General features: G+C 33.3%; 1 protein-coding gene across 3 annotated transcripts in view; it reads right to left on the reverse strand.

Moving 5' to 3' along the window:
- Nucleotides 1-21,954, reverse strand: part of RICTOR (RPTOR independent companion of MTOR complex 2) — a 125,757-nt gene that overhangs the window by 66,855 nt on the left and 36,948 nt on the right. For all 3 annotated transcript variants that reach the window (XM_045566461.1, XM_045566462.1, XM_045566463.1), the window contains exons 3-5: nt 15,812-15,909; nt 1,346-1,410; nt 359-490 (exon numbers count right to left, since the gene is read on the reverse strand). In XM_045566461.1, coding sequence (XP_045422417.1) covers nt 359-490; nt 1,346-1,410; nt 15,812-15,909 — 295 coding nt within the window. The remainder of the gene's footprint in view (nt 1-358; nt 491-1,345; nt 1,411-15,811; nt 15,910-21,954) is intronic.

A 21,954-nucleotide genomic window follows, 5' to 3' on the forward strand; every position in this document is an offset into this window, starting at 1 on the left:
AATCATCAAGAGACTGGAATAAGTTGCAGTCTATTCATAAAATGAAATACTACACAGCAATAAACAAACAAAAAATCAACATGGATGAATCTCAAAAATAATGAGGAAAAAAGAATGACTACTGTATACTTCCAACACATGATGCTCAAGAACAAGAAAAATCAGTCTATAACGAGTAAAGTCAGAATAATGTTTACTACCTTTACTGGGATGCTGAAACTTCTAAAATCTTGTTATTTGAAGGTACATATATGCAAAATTCATCAAGCTTTACACTAAAAATCTGTATACTTTTGATAAGTATGCTAAAACTCAATATGAAATTTTTAAAACACATAAACAACGCTAGGAAAATTACCTAGCTATTAAATAGTCCACTTTCAATTTTAGCACCTTCTGGAGAATACTGGAGTCTTGGATGAGATACCGAAGCGCTCGTAGCCCTGCTGCTCGCACTTCTTTTGCTTCATTTAATAAAGCTAACCGCAAACTGTGTGAAAACAAAAAAGAAGTTTTGCTGTATGGGTTTCAAACACACAAAATTATAATACCAAATTATTTCTCAGTTGAGATATGTAAAATTTCTAGTTATGCATGGTTAATTCTATCTAACTGCATTTCATGTATATCAAAATCCATTCACTCCAAGCCATGAAATTTCACTTAATGTTGTAATTTGTGCCTCCTTAGTACATTCTTACCAATCAAGATGTTAAGTTTTGTTCCAGCTTCTGTATTTTATATAAACAATGGGAAATTAAATACGCCTTGTTCAAGCTATATCACATATGCCTCTACAATCTACTCTCCTCTATCTGCCTACTTGCTTCCACCCCTCCCAAAGAATCATTGGTTTAAACCAATAATAAAAATACTTTATAACGATAGCAGGCACAGATCATTTATATCAATTTGAATTCCTAAATGTACTGAAAAATGTTTATAAAACTGTATAACATAATGCCTCTATCAGTGTGCTTGGGCAAATCAAGTTTGCCATAAGGACACTTTATCTTAAGTAAGACCTATTAGTTACAGGTTCCTCTTATTCCTGGCATATGAGAAATTTAGTCTGCAAACTTCAGATCTAAGAAGTTCAAATAAAATATTTCACATATTTTTGGACAGTTGCCTTGATTCTTCATATTTGGTAATTAGAAAATATCACTAACAATCACAAGATAACAATACTACTGAAGATCTTGAATTTTTCTGATGTTCAAGCAACTTGTTTCTACAAAATCAAATATGAAGTGCTGTATTATCTTATTTTTACCTTAAAGTTACTAAAATAAAAATTGCTAAAATCTGGAAGGGATTGGGGAGGGGACTGAACTACACTTACCAAATTATGATATCCTCATAGTTAAAACCCAATTTTTCTTCATTGTGGCCAATATCACAAAGAAGCTGTCAGAAAAACAAAACAAGTGTGTACATATAGGTGTTGTGTATTTTTACATATTTAGAAACATTTTTAGGCTGGAAAATATTTTTATTACAATTTTTGAAAAATATGATTCTACCATTCAAATAGGCAGCTTTATTTCTATTATGTTACTATATTTTATTTAACCTACCAGTTTTAAGTTTCGTTATCCCTCCTTTTTTGCCTTTTTTTGAATTAGTCAATTATTTTCTATTATTCTATTTTCCCCCCAATAATTTTAAAATTATTCTTTTGGTGGTTACCATAGAGATTATAACATGCATTGCTGACTTATTACAGTCTAACAGAAAGTATTATTTTACTATGTCCCTAATAGTGCTAGATTTTAACACTTCAATCTCACTTATTCCCCTCACATTCCACTTTGTCTTTATGTTTTTTCTACCTATCTTTAAAGCCCCATAAGACATTACTGATAGTGTTTTCTTTAACAGTATTTAATCAATGGCAATTTATGTTTACTCTTTTCATTATTCCTTTCTTCACTTTGATGGTTCCTTAATGGAATATTCTTCCTTCTAGCTGAAGAACTGTTTGCTGTTATTGTTGCTGTTGACTTATTTTGTTGATATTTTGATTTAATTTTAGCCCAGGTTGCTGGTAATTATTTTCTTAGTTTTTATTTCTCTGGAAATAATTTTTTTTTTTTTTTACTTTCAGGCTTAAAGGATATTTTGCTAGATATATAGAATTTTAGGTTAGCTGCAATTTTCTTCCATCAGTTTCAAGATGGCTTCCGTTATTTCTGTTGAGAAGTCTGCCATCAGTCTTCTTGTTGACTCTTTTGAAAGGCATACCCTTTTTCTCAGATTCTTTTAAAGACACTCTTTTTTATCTTTGGTTTTCAGCAATCTTAATGCAATGTGTCCAGGTGTGGTTTCCTTTATATTTATCCTGCTTAAGTTAAACAAAACTTCCTAAATCTCTGGGTTGGTAAATTTTCTCACTTTTCAAAAATTCTGTACATTATCTCTTCAACATTACTTCTATTTAATTCTATTCTTTTTGTCTGGTAATTCAATTAAATGTGTCAGATCTTTTCATGTGTATCACAAATCTATAAATCCTCTGTTTTTTTCCTTTCTCTTTTACTCAATGCTTCAGTTGAATCTTTTCTATTGACCTGTCTTCTGATGTGTCTAATCTTTTATTACACCTATCAAACAAGTTAATTTTAGATACTGTATTTTTCCCTCCTTGAACCTCCAATCTTTTTAGACATTCTGATACTCTAATGAAAATCTACACTCCACATCCATTTTCTCCACAGTTTCCTATATTTTCTTAATATATTAATCATAGTTATTGAAAGTACTTGTCAGCTAAATAAACCTGAATGATGCAGATCATCTCTGGGTCTGTTATTATTTATTTTCCCTTTTGTTCCAGTCATGTAATCCTACCCTTTGGTGGCTCCATAATCTTTGATTATGCAAAAACTTGCAGAGATTCTTGATGTTTGTCTCCAGAGGGTTCAGCCTTCTCTCTGTTAGGCCACTAAACAGATTAGGTGGCTGCCCTGGTAAAACTTGGTCTACCTGCAGTTTTTCCTTGCCACCTAAGGTTTCAACTGAAAACTTGTTAAGGGACCTAGTCCAAAGAGGGTGACAAATTTAATTTTTGTCTTATAAAAATACTATAAGCTCCACTCCTGATTTTCAAAGATTCCCTGCTTAGGGTTTTAAGTTTCTCATCCCAGGTAGCCTCAGGATTCAACAAATGTACTGAGGGAAGAATCTCCTTACACTTGCACTCCAGGTCTTCACCAAAAGCTCTGTGCAGTTTTTTTCCTGTCTTTTAGCAACAGTACTGCTAGCCCTAATGCTTGAATCCTAAGTTTCCTTCCCATACTTTACATAAGTAAGTGTCCCCTGGGTAAAAGTTCTTGGAGAAGTAAACTCACCTCTACAAGATTCTCCCTTCTTTCAAAGTTTCGTCCCTGTATTTGCTGCCTGAGCAGTCAGTCCCCTGCTACGCTCAAACAGGCTTTCCTAGTTTTCACTGAGGGCACTGGTCTGAAACTAGTTCCCTAAATCCCACCTGGATGGCTATATACCATTTTAATCTAGGTATGAGTTTCGAAAATTGACTTTTATAATATCTAAAAGTTACATAAAATGTTCTCAAGTTATTTATTGGGGCTAAACTGAGATGGATTTAAGAGAAGGTAGATCATTTAATTAACATTGAAGACTCAGAAGGGTCTCCAAAGTGCTGTTATTAGTCTTCTTCAGTATGAGCTAATAAACATTGTAACCATACAGAATAAATCAAAGTGATCATCACATCTGTTTCTGTGAAAAGAATGGACCCTCATAAAAAGCTAATAATATAAGTTCACTAAACTATTGGTAGGATACTTGTAAAATTTCCTGTCCAATTTCTACCTTAGAGGGTGAGGAAAAAAGACATTCCAAATAGAACAGGGTAGGGGATAGGAATAGCTGCTCTCCGATATTACAATATTGTAGGTATTTCAATACTGGTATTCCTATAAAACCTTAAAATTGTGAAACATGATGAACAAAGAGGCTTCAGACTTTCAAAGAGTATGAATAGTTTTTTTCTTTTACTTTTATGCTGGTTTGTTGTAAAATGTTGCAAGTACTTAAAACTTGAAAAGGATCCATTTTTACACACACAGATTTAAAACAATAAGGTAAAATTTTCTAAGTCTTGAGACAAGAGGAAAAATTTTCTGTACTTCTAAAAAACCAACTGTATACCCCAAATTAAAAGTTAACTAATGTATTAGTCAAAAGTATTTCCAACAAATATGATAAACAAAAGGTTAAGTTCCTGCATATAGTTTACTAGGGCTACTATAACAGAACAACAGACTGAGTGGCTTCAACAACAGAAATTTATTTTCTCGTGATGCTGAAGGCCAGAAGTCCAAGATGGTGTTGGCAGCCTTGGTTGCTTTTCAAGGTCTTTATCCTTGACTTGTAGAAGGCTATTTTCTCTGTGTCTTCCTATGTGTGTGTCTGTGTCCTAATCTCCTCTTCTTATAAGGACACCGGTCATATTGGATTAGGCCCACACATATGACCATATGTTCCCTTAATTACTCTTTTAAAAGGCCCTATCTCCAAATATAGTCACATTCTGACATACTGAAGTCTAGGACTCCAACAGATGAATTTCGGGAAGACACAATTCAGCCAAAAGCACTCCATTCTCACCTAGCAAACTAATACAGACCCTTATAATGTAAAAGGTTCAAACAAGTTGGGGAAAGACTGCTAAGTACCTAAAAGGAGAATAGGGAAAGAAAATGCACAAGGAAATTGACAAACAAACATGACATATATTCATGGTTCCTAAAACCTTTATCAAATAAATTATAAAATTCTACTTAAAACTTACCAAAATGGCAAGAAATTGTTTTTAAATATTATTGTACAGGTAACAAGATACATTGGTAAGGATTATAAACTGAAAATATTTTGTGAAATAAACTGGAAAATGTAAATCAGGATCTACTTTTAGAGATTTTTACTAATAAAATCTAAAATACACTAGGTAGGTTCAAGCTCAAGATGTTAAGACATAGCCAGGCATGGTGGCGCACGCCTGTAATCCCAGCTACTCGGGAGGCTGAGGCAGTAGGATCGCTTAAGCCCAGGAGTTTGAGGTTGCTGTGAGCTAGACTGACGCCACGGCACTCACTCTAGCCCAGGCAACAAAGTGAGACTCTGTCTCAAAAAAAAAAAAAAAAAAAAAGATGTTAAGACATTATTTACAATATTAAAGAAATGGAAATAAAATGTTCATAAAGAATCTTATGCAGCTATTAATATAACATATACTCATAAGGAAAAACATGTATAATCTACTTCTAAGTAGGGAAAAAGTCAAAAAGATACATTTCTTAAAGACAAATCTTTCAACATCAAAACTTTTTTAACAACAAAAAACAAAGTGTCTGTGTATTAATATACAGTATTGATGGATATATATACAGAAGTAACATTTATTGATTGTTAATCTTCTCTACTTTAGAAAGTAGGTTGTTGTTTTTATAAAAGAAAACAACTGAGGCTTAGAGACATTAATATAAGTTCCCAAGGCCACAGAGCTAATTGGGTTTGGGAAGTGGTAAAACCAGGTATCAGACCAAACCAGTGTGAGCCCAGAGCCCACTGTGGAAAATGTTACTATAACTTTTTATTGAAATTATTTACAAAGGGTCAGGAGCGGGGAGGGGGGAGCAGAAGTAAAAAAAACAACTGAAAATTACCATCTTATTAAATTTCTCCAGGCTCAAAAGTGATATTGAGTCTGGAGAACCATACTCTGGCTATATATACAAAAAATAAATAAGTGAATTTAACTATTGTTTTCTTCAGAACAGCTAACTAAAAATAAACCATATAACAATTGCCCATTTCAAAGTATTCAGCACAAAAAACTATACTTTCACTACTTAAAATAATTTACTATGTAAGATCCCTCAGTTATTTCAGATTTCTAGCACTGTCACTATGTGGTTCCATACATGAATAAAAAAGAAAAATAAGGTCAGTTTACGGTGTTATTATTACTTAAACTTTGGACATATTCTAATATATAAACTTAACAGAAAAAGGAAGCTTAGAATTTGTTTATATCAACATACAAAATATTGTGCTTTTAAAATGGGAAAAATATTAGTTTCCTAAAATTATGAATTATACATATCAACTATATTTCTAAAAAGACAGCATTTCTATTCTTCTTCCATAGTAGTAATGAATGTTAATAAGAGGAAATGCTTTGAAATCCTACAGATAATGTATACAAAGTCATGTCCTATCAAGGGTTGGTTTCTCCCCTAAGTGTGTACTTGATTCTCATTTCCTGCATTATCTTTTTCATACTTGCCAGCCACCCTTATAGAAAACAACAGATTCAGAGAAACATAATATTCAAGTTATCTCCCTTCTTAGACCACAAAAATATATGACTATTCACTACTTAACATTTGCTAGAGATAGCAGTTTGGATGAAAAGATAAAAACTCCAGTTATTATGATCTCCAAAAAACACACAATTTGGAAAGTGTTTAGAAAGAAGTATCATTTTCTGATCATGTTGACTCATTTCAACTAAAAGAAAAGTTTCAGAGAAAAATGTTCAATCAGTCAGAACCTGGAAAATCATAAGTAACAACTAAAAAGAACAATTTATAGCAGAAACATAGTATACTTGCCAAAATCAGTACCTGCTTTCCAGGGATAGTAAGAGATGTTAGGGGTATACTTTCCATAGTGATTAAATGCTTTCAGGTTGTTTGCAGGATTATAAACGAGGGCTTTAATCAGTCTTAAATGAAAATAACCCTTTTGAATTAGAATTACCACAAGCAGTCTACAGGCATACCACCCTGAACGCACCCGATCTTGTCTGATCTCGGAAGCTAAGCAGGGTTGGGCCTAGTTAGTACTTGGATGGGAGAATTACCACAAGCAGAAACTAAACTTCCTATGTGTAAATAAATGCACATACATCACGAATAAGAAATTTGAGAAGACAGTGATAGGACTTTAAATTTTAGATTATCAAAGAAATATACTTTCACTGTTAATTACTAGGATTTCACATATAAATTTCAAAATATTATGATTAAGATTTTAATAGAAATTTTTTGTGGTGACTGGCTCACTACACCTTACTAGTTATCTCCTAATTTAAATAACCAAACCCTAAAGTGCAAATCAAATCCTTTAACTCTTTCTCTGTGAAAGAGACAGGAAGAAATAGCAAAAGAACACTGAGTGAGTTTAAAAAATGTGCATTTTATCCTGCCTCTACTAATGACTGAATCACTAATCTTCAAGCATTTGGTAGCAGTTTCTTCAGTACTGTATTAGCCATTACTGGTGACATTCTATGTCCTGTATTAAGTCATTAAAATGTCATTCTGCCTACCCTATCACATAGGTTTATTATATATTAAGAATAAATCATTGACTATGTATAGAAATTGTTAAAGACCTTTAAAAATCTAAGAGTTAGCATGAGTCACCTAAAATGCTAAATTATACTAGATATCACACTTTTTTCATTAAGGATGGTACTCCTCATGCCATTTGTTTGTTTTAATTGGCTACCACTCAGAATCCCTAGCTGAAAATATGACCAAATAGGATCAGACATCATGCTAAGAGAGGGCTACCCTCCCCTTTTCAAGATTAAAAGTATTAAAGATCATGTATCTTAGTCATATGGAAAATATTCATCTGAGAGTGAAGTTGACCTAAAAGAAAACAAGATTGAGAAATGGAAAGACAGAATGTAACTAACTTTCTCAATTCTTGGGTTGTTTTGTCTGAAATTAGGACCCAACATTTGGTCTTCCTAATTATGTAGGCAAGTAACTTCTTTGTAATTTGGCCATGATAGATTAGTTTTGTTGAATTTATCACTTATAAACCAAGTTAAGCATTCAATATCATCAGAAGTCCACAATTATTTTATGAGCATAAGTAACAGGTTAAATTTAATTTTTATATAAGTAAAACAAATACTATCACATAAATCATTTTTTAAAGTGAGTTAAAGCTTTTGATAACGTCACTGGTTTGCCTGTTAAAATCCAAGCCATCAGTGAATCAATCTGCTGTTATTTGTTATAATTAATCTACATGACTTTCTTACACAAATATAAAATATTCAAAAAGCACTATCAACAATTATATTCTAATAAAGTTAAAACAGAATTATAAATTATCTCTACATAATAAAACCTTGTTATATTTATTAAAATGACCAATTTTTTAAAAATATAAAAATATCAGTTAAAACTAAGTAGCACTTAATGCTATTCCCATTTTACTCGTATTATTTTCAAGGTTAAATGAATAGTTCTCCTAAATAAGCAACAGAAAGAATAATCTAAACTTTAAAAAATTCTGTCACACATTAGAATTTTACAGCATACATAGTCTTTTAGAAGGCAATTTAGACACACAAACACAGAGCTATAAAAAATACATCAATATGTATAGATATGTATGTATAGATACTGATACACTAGATCGGTATGTGGACAAAAGGAAGCTACAAATCAATATCTAGAGATACATATACATACATATACACATTTACATAAATATATATGTTTTCACTTTTTAAAAAATTTTTCATTTATACATATACAGTCATGCAGCACATAACATTTCAGTCAATGACGGACCACATAAACAACGGTGGTCCCATGAGATTGTAATACCATATTTTTACTGTATCTGTTGTATAATTAGATATGTTTAGACACTTACCATTGCATTAAAATTGCCTACAGTTTTCAGTACAGTAACATGTGGTATAGGTTTGTAGCCTAGAATCAAAAGGCTATACCATACAACCTAGGTGTACAGTGGGTTATACAGTCAAGGTATGTGTAAGTACATTCTATTTTATATGTTTGCACGATGACAAAATTGCCTAATGACAGATTTCTTAGAATGTATTCCACTGGTAAGCAACACATGACTGTACAATAATAAACGGTAAATAAAATAATGCTTGACTGGCTAATAAGTGGTAAATAAACTGAGCATGATATTAAAACACTTCATTTTGTTTAGCTCATTTAGTTCTCACAACTCAACAAAATACACATATATACACACATATGTATAATTATACTGGAAAAGGATAAATACCTTCTAGTGGTTAGCTCGGGAGAGTGGTATTTTTGTCAGAGTGGGGAGGAGAGTGGGAAGGGGATGTAAGCGAAGACTTTCATTTTTTACCATATATTATTCTGTACCATTTTTTTTATATTTAACTTATTCCATACTTTTTAAGTTTTTTTAAAAAAGAACAAAATAAAGATTACTTCAAAGCTTTTAATATAAATATGTGAGATTAAATATAGAAAAAGAAAACTCTTAGAATGTAAAAGCTGAAATATTTTCATCTTTAAAAAGCAGGTCCTTAGATTATAGCATGTTATCAGTTTTAAAAATAGAATACTAAGATTATATTCTTCAGCAGTTTGTATGCACATTACTTTATCCAGTGAAATGATGTCAGAAGGCAAGCATGGGTGTGACATTCACATGGTTAAAGGATCACATCACTAGCTCACTCTCTTTGTACTTTAAAAGAAGGTTTAATTTTGAAGATGAAGTCCACCCTATGTGACATTTTAACATCATTGGTCTACTAAGCTAACTTAACCCTAACAGGCTTATACTTAATAAAAAAAATGCTAGTAAAAACAAAAACTCATATATAAAATGCAACATCTTCCCAATCTAATACCATACCATTAACTAAACACCTATGATGTGACAGGCATTGGGGTAGAGACGGATTTGACAGTAGAAAAATAAATACTACATATTTCTTATGTTTGAGAAACTCAGTTTCCTGAGTTAATAACCACGACAAACAATAAAAGATAGATAAAACTTAGTAGATATATATGTAATCTATAGTAGATATATATGTAATCTAATGGAAATACAGAAGAGGCTGACCAATTAATTCCACTGGTTTCCTGGCATCATAATTATTTTTCTTATTTTCTTACTCTATAGAACTATTCTTAGACATTTCTGAGAATTTCTAAATTTTACTCAATAAGGAGATGAACTTACAGATTTTATAGGAATATCAGCCACATAAATACTTATAAACCCAGCTCTCTAACAAATGGAATTCAAAGACCCATACATTATATTATGATTAAATTCAGTGTTTGTTGTGTGCTAGATATTTAAAGAAATTTTATAATAAAATCTACGGACATTTATTTACAGTGGTGGTTCTTAACCAGGGGCGATTTTGTCCCTCAGGGAACATCTGGCAAGTCTGGAGACATTTCTGTTTGTCACAACTGGTGGTGGTGGAATGCTACTGCATTTAAGGGTAGAGACCAGGGACACTGCTCAATGCCATACAATGCACAGGGTAGCCTCTCAAAACAAATAATTATCTGGTCCAATATGTCAATAGTGCTAACAATGGAGAACACTGATTTACAGTAACAGCTTACCAACTGGCAACTCTAACTTTCAAACAGACCCACCTTCTTAGTCAGCAAAAAAACTAGAAAAGTGGCAAAAAGGACAAAAAACCCCATAAATCCCTGCTTGAAAGGCACTACTTGTTAGAATGCCTTGCCTCTAAAGACAACACAATTACCTCTAAGTAAAGAAATCTGCCCAATATTGCCTTGCTAGTTAATCAGAGTTGAGCTGCAAGTCTCTACTTATTTGATCTAAAGCTCATCGCCAAACAGTCAAAATAGATTTTATCAAGTCCAAAGTTCATGGACTTTACTCATGGGACAGCCCCTCAGACCCCAACTCAGGGCTTAGTCACTCTTAGTATAGACAAATTCTAATAAGTTTGGCCATTTGGATTTTAAATACATAGTTGATGAAAAAAAACAAATATTATAAAAGGGCTGCTATAAAGCTGGAACCAAGGCCAGAGAGATGTAATGAAAACTATAAAAAAAAAAAAGGATATGGTAAAACAAAAAACAAACAAGAATACAAAAAAAAAAAAACAAGTCTAGGGCCTTCATTACAGAAATAAGTCACTGCACAATCTACAATGGTACAATGGAGAAAGGGAAGAAAAGAGGAAACCGATAAAGGAGGGAGGAATCAGGGAAAAAGAGAAAGAGAAAGAGGACAGAGGAGGTTGATAAGAGGGGAGAGAGCAGATAAACGGGGAAAAAAGAAGCAGTAGAGAAGGAATGAGATGAAGGACAAAGGACAGAAGAGAGTGTGGGGGCACAAATCAAGAAACAGAGACCTGGTGGAGAGAATAACAGTGAAATACAATAGGAGAAATTCAGTCAAAGACAGAGGAACAAGGAAATGGAGGAGGGAAGAACAAAGAAAAAGAGGGAAAATAATATTAATGCAAGAGAGCCTGGGACCTAGAAAGAAATAAATGAAGAATAGAGAAGAAACAAAGAGAGGTGTCCAACAGATTCCTAGAAATGAAGGTTTAAACCACTCTCATGCCAAGAACTTCTATATCTGCACTATCCAATATGGCTGGTAGCTATTACACTAGCCACAGGGGGCTATGAGCACTGGGAATGTAGCTAAGTCTGAATTCAGATATAAGTGTAAAATATATACTATATTTTGAAAATTTAGCATAAAAAAGTTAAATAATATTTTATAATGTTTTATCTAATAACAAATAACATTTTAGATATATAGATTAAAAATATTAAAATTAAAATCACATTTCTTCTTACTTTTTTAGTGTAAAAAAGTATGGCTACTAGGGAATTTAAAATCATATATGTGACTCACATTATATCACTATTTCTATCAGACAGCACTGCTCTAGATTTTTAAGATTGCTTTAGGAACAGTGCCAATGCCAAAGCAAAATAACAGAAATAACTGCCAGTCTTACATTCATCCCCAACTTTCAGAAGACTAATTGGGAAGAGATGTGGAACTATGTATCTAGGTGCTCAAACCTGGTTATGACAGTAACCATGAGTTCAAACAGGACACAGACACCCCCCCCTTTAAAATTACTTTTAACAGTTAAAACTAGCCAAGTGGCTAGGCTTATGTGAATTGAGTGAAACTTGGTGAAAAAAAAAATTATGAAATTTAATACAAGGAAATGAAACCAGAAAATGAATTTTGTGACATTAGAACAATGCTGGGTCTTAACGACTTGACATTATCTGACTGGCATATTGAAGAAAGGCATTTGGGGATTTTCATTATATTCATAAAAATTACAACATATATAAACATATTTTTGGAAGCCCATTCTCTAGTACCTATTCAATGTTTTTGGAAGTTGCTTTTTTTAAAAAAAAAATCACTTTCTCATCCATCATGTAAAATCATTTGCTCATCTCTTATATTTTAAAAAGTCAGAATATTTTAAAACCTAAGGAAAAATAAATGCCTATGTACTTCCTTCCCTAACCATGGAAAAAAACCCAACTTATTTTATATTTATTGTATAATACCACAATGAAAAAACAGTTTTGTTACATAGTGACTATATTCTCATCCCCTTCCACTTCTATGAAATAAAATCAAATCCAAGCCACAGTTCAACTACTTAACAAAGAATTAAATATTTGGAAGAACTGAAGCAGTGCTGCTCAAACTTTAATGTATGCAAAAATGCATATGAGAATCTTTATTTAATTATGGATTCTGATTCAGTAGGTCTGGGGTGAAGCTAAAACAGCGAATTTTCAAGCAAGAGGTCCAGGGGATAGCAATATAACTGGACTGTGGATCACATTTTGAGTAGTAAGGGGTTAAAACATACAATTATTCCCACATTAAAAACAATTTATATTTAGTATACTAAAAAGGAGGATAAAAAACTTTATCCCAAAGAATCCGTTCTATTTTAGGGTATCACCTAAAATAACAGGAATTTTAGTGTTTGCATGAGTTGGCTGTCAGCATTATAAGGCTGAGAAAAACACCAATCCATGCATCAAACTCAAGAATTTTAGGCAGCTATTACAGATAAAATCAACATTTATCTAGGACCAGGGCCCCCACAATTTACCTTGATCCAGATAATGGGAATATAGCACCAGGAAAGAGGAAAGGAAGTTCTAATCATTCTTTGGGAATTATATCTATAAAATGCATTGCACATACGTACTTATGTACAAACTTACACTTACAGGCATACCTCATTTTATTGCACTGATACTGTGTTTTTTACAAATTGAAGGTTTGTGGCAAACCTGCATCAAGTGAGTCCACTGGCATCATTTTTCTAACAGCATATGCTCACTTAGTGTCTGTCACATTTTGGTAATTCTCACAACATTACACCCTTTTTCATTATCATTATATCTGTTACTGTGATCTGTGATCAGTGGTCTTTGATGTTACCATTCTAATTGTTTTGGGGCCCCACTAACTGCACCCATGTAAGACAGTAAACTTAATAAATGTTGCATGTATCCTGATTGCTCCACCCTACTGACTGGCCGTTTTCCACCTCTCTCCCTCTCCTCAGACCTCCCTATAACCTGAGACACAACAACATTAAAAATTGAGCCAATTAATAATGCTACCATGGCCTCTAAGTGTTCAAGTAAAAGGAAGAGTCATATGTCTCTCTTTTTAAATCAAAAAGCTAGAAATGGCTAAGCTTAATGAGGAAGGCAGGTTGAAATCCCAGGCAGGCTGAAAGCTACATTTCTTATGCCAAACTGTTAGCCAAGTTGTGAATGCAAAAGAAAAGTTCTTGAAAGATATTAGAAGTGCCACTCCAATGAACACATGAATGATAGGAAGGTGAAACAGCCTCCTTACTGGTATGGGGAAAGTTTTAGTGGTCTAGACAGAAGATCAAAATGGCTATAACATTTCCTTAAACCAAAGCCTGACTCAGAGTTAGGCCCTAACTCTCTTTCTTCAATTCAATGAAGGCTAAGGTGAGAAAGCTTCAAAGGACAAGTTGGAAGCTAGGAGAAGTTGGTTCACGAGGTTTAAGAAAAGAAGTTGTCTCTTGAACATAAAAGGGTAAGGTGAAGCAGCAAGTACTGATGGAGAAGCTGCAGCAAGTTCTACAGAAGATCTAGCTAAGATAACTAATGAAAGTGGCTAAACAACAGACTTTTAATACAGATGAAACAGCCCGCAACTGGAAGAAGACACCATCTAGAACTTTCATAGCAAGAAAGAAGTTAATGTCTGGCTTCAAAGCTTCAAAGGACAGGCTGACTCTCTTAGTACAGGCTAATGTAGCAGGTTGGTGACTTTGTGACTTTAACTTGAAGCTGATTCTCTTTTACTATTTTATTTTACCATGAAAATCCTAGGGCCCTTAAGCATTATGCCAAATATACTCTGTGCTCTATAAATGGAACAACAAAGCCTAATGACAGTACATCTGTTAACAGCATGATTTACTGAATACTTTAAGCCCTCTTTTGAGACTTATTGCTCAGCAAAAAAGATCGCATTCAAAATATTACTGTTCACTGACAGTGCACCTATTCACCCAAGGGCTTTGATGGGGAGATACTAGGAGATTAATGTTGTTTTCATGCCTGCTAATACAACTCCCATTCTGCAGCCCATGGATCAAGAAGGCATTTCAACTTTCAAGTCTTATTATTTAACAAACACATTTTCTAACATTATAGCTGCCATAGATAGTGATACCTCTGATGGATCCTGGCAAAGTAAAGTGAAAGCCTTCTGAAAAAGCTTCACTATTCTAGATGCCATCAAGAACATGTGTGATTCATGGCAGGAGGTCAAAATATCAATCTTAACAGGAGTTTGGAAGAAGATTCCATCCTTATGGATGACTTTGAGGGGTTCAAGACTTCAGTGGAGGAACTCACTGCAGATGTGGTGGAAATAGCCAGAGAACTAGATTTAGAAGTGGAGACTGAAAATGCAACTGAATTACTGCAATCTCATAATAAAACTTTCATGGATGAGGAGTTGCCTCTTATGGATAAGCAAAAAAAATTTATTTTTTGAGATGGAATCTACTCCTGGTGAAGATGTCATAAACAATGTTGAAATGACAATAAAGGACTTAGAATATTATATAAACTTAGCTGATAAAGCAGCAACAGGGTTTGAGAAGAATGACTGATTTTAGAAGAAGTTCTAGTGTGAGTAAAATGCTATCAAACATCACACATTACAGAGGAATCTTTCATGAAAGGAAGAATCAATGTGGTGAACTTCATTGTTGTCTTATTTTAACAAATTGCCACACCTACCCCAACCTTCAGTAACCACCACCCTGATCAGTCAGCAGCCATTAACACTGAGGCAAGATCCTCCACCAGCAAAAAAATATATAACATGCAGGAGGCTCAGATGATCATTAGCATTTCTAATCAGTATTTTAAATTCAGGTACATACATTGTTTTTTAACACATAATGCTACTGCACACTTAATAGACTACAGTATAACGTAAACATAACTTCTACATACACAGGAAAATCAGGTAATTCATGTGACTTGCATTATTGCAATATTCACTTTATTGCAGTGGTCTGGAATTGATGTCTCTGATGAATGCCCGATGTCTCTGATGTATGCCCACATATAATCAAGCAAAATAAGTAGAAAAAGGCAAAACAAATACATCACTGTATGAATAAAAATGTGAACTTCTCAGTGATTTTCTTTCTTCATTCTTTTCTCAATCTACCAAATTTTCTACAATAAGCATATAATTCTTCTATTACTCAAATACATTTCCAAATTTAAAAAACAGAATGAATCCATGGAAGAAGTAGAGAAAAGTATTAACACTGACTGTATACACAAGAATTTCTTTTTAATGATGGTTAAGAAACACCTAGTAAGTATGGTTAAGGAGCAGTGAATTTTAAACAATAATAAAGCTTCAAGTTACTTACCTTAGTAAAGTTATTCAGATGGCCTAGCTTTCTCATATTTGATACTCCTTGCAATTTGGCCACATTTTGGAGAATCTCTCTTAAGTTATCAGAAGGATCTAGGAGGAAGGACAAGACACTTTCACACAATTTTAAGAGGATTTTTCTAATCAAACACATAAAACATGGAGTATTAAAACTTCACAACTTCAGCTCTTGGTTTAAAGTCCTACCATTCACCCCAAATCCATTCATTTAAGTGATTTCAAAGGACATGCGAATAACTCATCCAATTACCTTCACATCTGTACTCCCATACCTATGGTCCAACTCTGTATCATCACCTGGAATTACTCAACCACAAAATCTTAAATCTTGCTATGGCTTAAATGTGTTCCCCCAAAGTTCATGTGTTAGAAACTTAATCCGCAATGCAACCGTGTTGAAAGGTAGGACCTTCAAGAGGCAATTAGGTTATGAAAACTCTACCCTCATGAATGAATTAAGGTTGTTATAAAGAAGAGGTCTGGGTTCCTTATAATAAAAGTGAGTTTGTAATAAAAGGGAGTTCAGCTCCCTCTTGCATGTGCCATCCCCCACTGTGCTCAAACATTTTCTCTCTCCCCCTTGCCCCCACTCCTTCTCCTTGTCTCTCTCTTTACATGGGATGACTCAGCAAGAAGGTCCTTGCCAGATGTACGCCTCTTGACCTTGGACTTCCCTGCCTCCAGAACTATAAGAAATAAATCTCTGTTCTTTATAAATTACGCAGTCTCAGGTACTCTATTATAGCAGCACAAAAAAGACTAAGACAAATCTCAACATCCCAACTTTCACTTCTGGTTACAAATGTAGCAACAGGGACCAAATATACCATCCAGTTTGAATCAACCAAAAAACTGGATAAAACATACAGATAATCCCTGACTTACAACGGTTTAAGTTAAGAATTTTTCAAGTCCATGGGCAATATACATAACCTAAACTTTTGTACACCCATAATATGCTGAAATAAAAAAAAAAGATTTTTTTCAAATTTAGGAAGGTGCAAAAGGATTGCATATGCACTAGAAATTGTACTTTAGCCATATAATCAATCCATTTTTCACTTTCAGTATAGTATTCAATAGATTACCATAGATATTGAACACTTAATATAGGCTTTATGTTATATGATTTTGCCCAGCTGTAGGCTAAGGTAAGTGCTCTGAATATGTTTAAGGTAGGCTAGGCTAAGCTATGATGTTCACTAGGTTAGGGATATTAAATGCATTTTCAACATATGATATTTTCAGCTTATGATGGATTTACAATTACAAGTCCCATCAGTGAGCTGTGGGACTTCAAGCAGCTTAACATATGTACAACTGGAGACCCCAAAGAGAAGAAACAGCTGGGGAACAGAACAATTACTTAAAGAAATAATGGATGAAAACTTTCCAAATTTGAAGAAAACAATAAGCCAATAAATCAAAGCTCAACAAATCCCAAGCAAGAAACATGAAGAAAACTAGACCAAGGCATATCATAATCAAATTGCTCGAAACCACTGATAGAGAAAATCTAAAAAGTAGCCAGATTAAAAAAAAAAAAAGACAATTTACAAAGACAAGAGCAAAGAAAAGGATAATAGATTTCTTGTCAGAAACAAGGCAGAACAGAAGACAGTGGAACAACATATAAAGCAATGAAAAGGAAAAACCCGCTTTAAAAGTGTAAAAACCATTTTTAGTTCACTTGCTTTACAAAAAAAAGCCATGGGCCAGATATGACCCTGCAGACAATAGCTTGCCACCCCTGGAATATAATGTCAATTTTCTCAGGTCTCTATAAACTATTCTTCTATTAATACATTTAACATCATTTTTGTTTTAAATAAAACAAAAGCATAATCTGGAAAAAAAAAACATTGCCATGTTGACATTTTAGTTTAAGAGCCATTATGACTTCCTTTGAGATTTTTATCTGTTAATAGAAACCCAAGGAACTATTTGTTCTGAATTAGTGTTTTCCTCACCAAATGAAACCGTTTATATAGTCCTGGTTTACATTTAGCTTGCACCTACCTACCTTACTTCATCCTGTCATACTGGGAGTTGGCTGTGACAACCAATTTCGTGTCAAACCATTAAGCACAATACTTATCCCAGCTATTTCCATTCAGTTTAAAGTTGTTATTCAATACATGCTGAGATCATTCATTTGATTTCACAGCACCTGCCATGAATTTTAGATTAATAAATATTTTTAATGTGAATGAAGTTCAATCTTCAGTGGTTTAGCATATGTCTTTATAATTAGTGATTCTTTGGAGTTATCTTAAAAGTGGAAAGAAAACAGGCCATCATCGGGTGAGATCAGATCCATTAAAAAGAATTACAAGGGGCCATGAAAAGGTCACTGTTAGTATTTAATAATACCTTTATGTTATTATAGCATGTATCTGGGGAGATGGAAGAAGAAAAATTATAAGCAACCCAATGGTGTTAAAATGATTTAAAAACATTTGATAAGTTTATAAAAATTTCATAGTAACCCTTAAGACAATTTAGGACCTACGGTAATTTACAAAGTCAGGGTTAAGGATCCTTCACACACTGAAGCCAGTGTGAAATTTACCTAATGGAAATGCATAACCTAAACATTTTGCTTCAATTTATCATTAGGATGTCAGGCACCAAAAGTTTTACTAAAATGACAATATGAGTACTACTGTCTAATGATCTAACAGGACCAAAAATAGTTAAGATGAAGTCCCTCATATTTGAGTTTATTTATTCGGCAAGTATTGAATGTCTATTATGATTAGGCTCTGTTTTAGGTACTGGAAATACAGCAATGAGCAAGACAGCTCCCTCTCTCATGTACCTTACATAAAAGTGAAAGAAAACTGACAACAACAAACCCCATGCACACAATTTTAAAACTGAGAGGTGTTGATATTCCAACATTGAATCAAATGTTTGCCCATATCAAAATGCACCAGCATTTCTCTTTACTTGTCCTCATCTCTTTCTCCTTTATACAATTAATTACCAAGAACCCCCAACTACAGAAGTATTTCAAAGTGTCTTTATAATGTCGTTGTTGAAAGACAAAACATCTTTCCTCCCAGATCAACTTAAAATAGTATCAGAGTCATAATGTTCATGTGGTACAACGCTGCTATGGGGAACTTTAACCTGATATTTCAAGTTAAATTTCCCCTGGTAGTAAAATGAAAAATCCTTGGTTTCTTCTTTAGCTGCTAGATTAGGGGCTGGCAAACATTTTCTGTACAGGACCAGACAGAAATTATTTTAGACTTTGCAGGCTCATAAGGTCTCTGTTGCAACTATGCAACTCTGATGTTGTACAACAGAAAGCAAGTGTAGAAAATAGTAACACATAAAAGCCATAAAAACTGGAACCCATACAGACTGCATCACAAACATCTAACTGTTCACTCTACTTGAAAACAAAATGAAAATCACACATTAATAAATTACAGCAATGAAATATGAAAGACAGATCATATGGAGCTCCAATTATTTTTTTTTTATTTTATTTATTTATTTATTTATTTTTTGAGTCAGAGTCTCACTTTGTTGCCCGGGCTAGAGTGAGTGCCGTGGTGTCTGCCTAGCTCACAGCAACCTCAAACTCCTGGGCTTAAGCGATCCTACTGCCTCAGCCTCCCGAGTAGCTGGGACTACAGGCATGTGCCACCATGCCCGGCTAATTTTTTCTATATATATTTTTAGTTGGCCAGATAATTTCTTTCTATTTTCAGTAGAGCCAGGGTTTCGCTCAGGCTGGTCTCGAACTCCTGACCTTGAGCGATACACCCGCCTCGGCCTCCCAGAGTGCTAGGATTACAGGCGTGAGCCACCGCGCCCGGCCTGGAGCTCCAATTATCAAACTCATACTCACAGTCCACACTATAAAATATTAAGAAATAAACACAAAAGTGTTAGCTCAAAAAATTTCAAAATTCTAAATTTTCTATAGGTATATCATTCCTTAGCAATTCCAATTCTGAATAATCCTTTATCAATTAATTATCAGTCCAGAATAAGTCAGAAAAGAGGACTTTTTACACACACACACACACACACACACACAGATTTACAGCCTAGCTTCTCCATTTGATGTCATTAAATATTTTTTCTGCATCACTTTTATAGTGATGATTTAAAAGAATTTTTCATAACTAAAAGAGTAGAATTAGAATATTCCTAAAGCAAAGAAATGACAAATGCCTAAGGTGATGGATACCCCAATTATGCTGATTTGATTAATTCACATTGTATGCCTGTATCAAAACATACATACCCTATAGATATATACAACTATTATGTACCCATAATTCAGAATAAATTTTTAAAAATTAAAAAAAGATTTTTAAAAAAAATTTTTTCAGATGTAGTATTTTACAAAAACAGTATTAAAATATATAAACCACCAATATACCAAATAAAACAAATTATCTAAGCAAAAAATAAAACCATAAAAGAAAAAAATATACATATTTGGTTTCATCAAAATGCACAAGTTCTGTTCATCAAAAGACAATTAAGAAAATGACTGGATAAGATGGCTCAAGCTTGCAATTCCAGCTACTCAGGAGGCTGAAGCAAGAGGACTGCCTGAGGCCAAGAGTTCAAGACCAACCAGCCTGGGCAACATAGTGTGAGACTCATATCCAAAAAATTTTTAAAACTTATCCAGGTATGGTGGCCCACACTTGAGTGCAGGAGTTCAAGGCTGCAGTGAGCTATGAACGTGCCACTCCATTCCAGCCCAGGTGACAAATGAGACCCTGTCTCTAAACAATAAAAAGGAAATTTAAAAATAAAAATTAAAAAAATGAATAGATAATACACAAAATAGGAAAAAACATTCACAATACAAATATCTGACAAGACTTTAATAAAGAACATATAAAAATCATCTACAAATTAATGATAAAATAATAACCCAGTTTAAAATGGGTAAAAGATTTGAAAAGATGTGAACATAAAAGAAGATAAGTGAAAGGCCAATAAAGATGAGAAAAGGTACCTAACATCATTAATCAATGGGGAAACGCAAATTAAACCACACTATAAGAATGACTAAAATCAAAAAGACTGACAACACCAAATGTTGGAGAGGATATAAAACAACTGGAATTCTCACACACTGTTGGAGAAGCATAAAATGTTACAACCACATTAGAGAACTACAGGCAACATATATCTATCTATATTTTAATTCTGTAATTCCACTCTCAGAAATACATGCCCACAAATATACTTGTACAAGAATATTTGTAGCAGCCTTATGCCTTATTCATAATAACCCCAAATTGGAAACAACTCAAATGTTCATCAACAGAAGTAAGGACAAACAAATTGTGGTGTATCTACATACTGGAATACTAATCAACAATAAAAAAAAAAAACCTACTGATACACACAACATGGATGTATCTTAAAAACGTTAAGATAAAAAAGCTAGGCCAAAGAGTATGTATCATTCCATCTACATGCAATTCAAATATAAGCAAAAGCAATACATGATGATATAAATTAGATAGTGATTGCTGGGAGACAAAGTAACCAACTGGAAACAGACAGAAGAGTTTAGGAAAGTGGATGAAAATATGCTGTATCTTGTTTGGAGGTAGTAGGTACATATAATTATCAAATGAATAGATGAATGTATACCTAAAATATATTTTTAATGTATTATGCTAATTGTAGCATGTTTTATGCTAATTGCAGCTGAACAAAAACTTCGCATTATATCATAAAGCTCTTTACGTGTCAATATACTATGAGCAACGCAATAAATAAAATATATGAAATACACATATATATACAGAATACATATACAGAAATATCAAGAGAAAGCTATCATATAAACTATATTCATTCATTCATGCAATTATTTCCTGGCTCAATTTCTCTGTGTATGTGCACATGTTCACACACATTTATGTTTGTATGTGTGTAAACATTTAATTTAAAAGTGACTTCAACATATACTGCTTTATAACTTACTAAAATAAACCATATTGTTATTATCTTTACTTGTCAATAAATATACAGCACAAAACTAATTTTTAAATAAATTTGAGTTCAAGTACATATAGTAAATTAATGAGCAAAAACTGTTGCCATATGGGTGCCATTTGAGAG

The sequence above is a fragment of the Lemur catta genome, chromosome 12 (assembly GCF_020740605.2).
Source record: "Lemur catta isolate mLemCat1 chromosome 12, mLemCat1.pri, whole genome shotgun sequence".
NCBI lineage: Eukaryota > Metazoa > Chordata > Mammalia > Primates > Lemuridae > Lemur > Lemur catta.